This window comes from Artemia sp. Qi Xiang Cuo, chromosome 18, assembly GCF_049724085.1.
Source record: "Artemia sp. Qi Xiang Cuo chromosome 18, ASM4972408v1, whole genome shotgun sequence".
NCBI classification, from domain to species: domain Eukaryota; kingdom Metazoa; phylum Arthropoda; class Branchiopoda; order Anostraca; family Artemiidae; genus Artemia; species Artemia sp. Qi Xiang Cuo.
Window position 1 is genome coordinate 53,060,769 of NC_142811.1, and position 1,660 is coordinate 53,062,428.

Sequence of the window (1,660 nt, forward strand, 5' to 3'; positions counted from 1 at the left end):
AGAAGGCTGGAAAGAAGAAGTGAATGGCCATTCCCTGCTGGCACGTTCTGCGTAAATCCCTTTGGCGTGTAGCCTTGTGCATATGGCTGATATTATAAGCCTTCTGAAGCCTATTACTGATTCTAAGTGGGAGCAAAGGGGTAGCTAAGCCTGGAAATTTCCACGGCGGTGGTGGGCATCCCGGCAATGATGCATGACTCTTCGTCCCAAGGCTGCATAGGAAGTCTGCTAGCGCATCTCAAAGTGGTGAAGGGATGTAAACATCACCGAGCTCCATGCCGAGCAGGGTGATGGCCAACGCGCTTTGGGTAACCACAAGACTGGGGACCTTGTGATGTACCTTATTCCCAAGAAACGCTCAATAATGATGACAAATATGATGATTAAAAGTTTGGCTACGGCATCCCCGGTATTCTGCAATGCGACGAGAATGTCGTTCTCGTCAAAAAGTAGGCTACCTACCTTCTTATCAAGAAGAAAAGGCCTGAATATAGGCTGCTGGAACCTGTGCTCGATTAAATGTGTATTGACACAATCTTTTGTAACTGATGAATATTATCTTTATAACTTTGATAATCTGTGTGTTTCTGACACGAGACTAAATGGACATAACATCTTCACCCTTGAAGTTTCGGATGGGAAAGCGGTCTTTTTTTTAGCTCAGGACTATTAGATGTATCTGTCCGAGCAAGAAGTAGTTATCCTACTATCCCATAATATAGTTATTGGGCTTACTGAATATAAGCCTGGGTCTGAGACAATTATACAGGCAAGAATTAAAGGTCGCGCGAACAATCTGACTATCCTAAGCGTTTATGCCCCAATAAGAGATGCCACTGAACAGCAAAAAGATCAGTTTTTCAGTGACCTGCACACAGTCATTGATAAGATTCCCCGGAAAGATACCCTCCTACTTGGAGGTGACTTTAATGCCAGAATCGGCAGAAAGCTGAATAACTTGGAACAGGCGATCGGCAAGCACGGCCTCGGAGACCGATGGACATTTGGAAACAGGCTTCTGCTGTTCCTAATGCAGAACAATCTTGCTGTGGCTAACACCTGGTTTAGGCACAAGTCATGTCATACGTATATATTGAAATTTCGTGATGGAAGAGTAAAGGCCCAAAGAGATTATCTCCTTGTATCCCGATGATGGAAATCCATGGTGTTGGACTCGAGAGTGCGCAGAGGTGCTGACACGGAATCAAAAAATGGATCTGACCCCTTCTTGCTGAAGACAAAGCTAAAGTACAAACTTAGCTCAAGGAAGACTACTATGCCGAACCAGAAAATAGACGTGTTGAAGCTGAAAGTAGATGAGTGCCGAGGAGTATTTGTCCTTGAACTCTCAAACCGATTCGTTGTCCTTCAGGATGACACCGAGGAGGCAACCCCGACTGATCAGTGCCCCAACTGCCCTAAGATAAAGATTGAGAAGAAATGGAGCAAACCCAAGGACCACATCAATGAAGCTGCCTCAAACATACTTGGGTTTGCCAAGCATAAAACCAAGAAATGGATCTCAGAAAGGACGCTCAAACCCTGCCAAGAAAAAAGAAATGACCAACAAGAAATCCCCCACATACAAAGTGCTACGACAAGAATGTCACAAATCGGGAAGAGCTGACAAAAAAGCCTACTGTTCTAATGTTCCCAGTGA

The 1,660-nt window shown here is 44.7% G+C and overlaps 1 protein-coding gene across 1 annotated transcript; it reads left to right on the forward strand.

Moving 5' to 3' along the window:
* Positions 1 to 673: 673 nt before the first annotated feature.
* LOC148941638 (protein CFDP2-like) lies at positions 674 to 1,153 on the forward strand. The gene has a single exon (XM_089104216.1). The coding sequence runs from the start codon at positions 674 to 676 to the stop codon at positions 1,151 to 1,153; it is 480 nt and encodes a 159-aa protein (XP_088960342.1).
* The last annotated feature ends 507 nt before the right edge of the window (positions 1,154 to 1,660 follow it).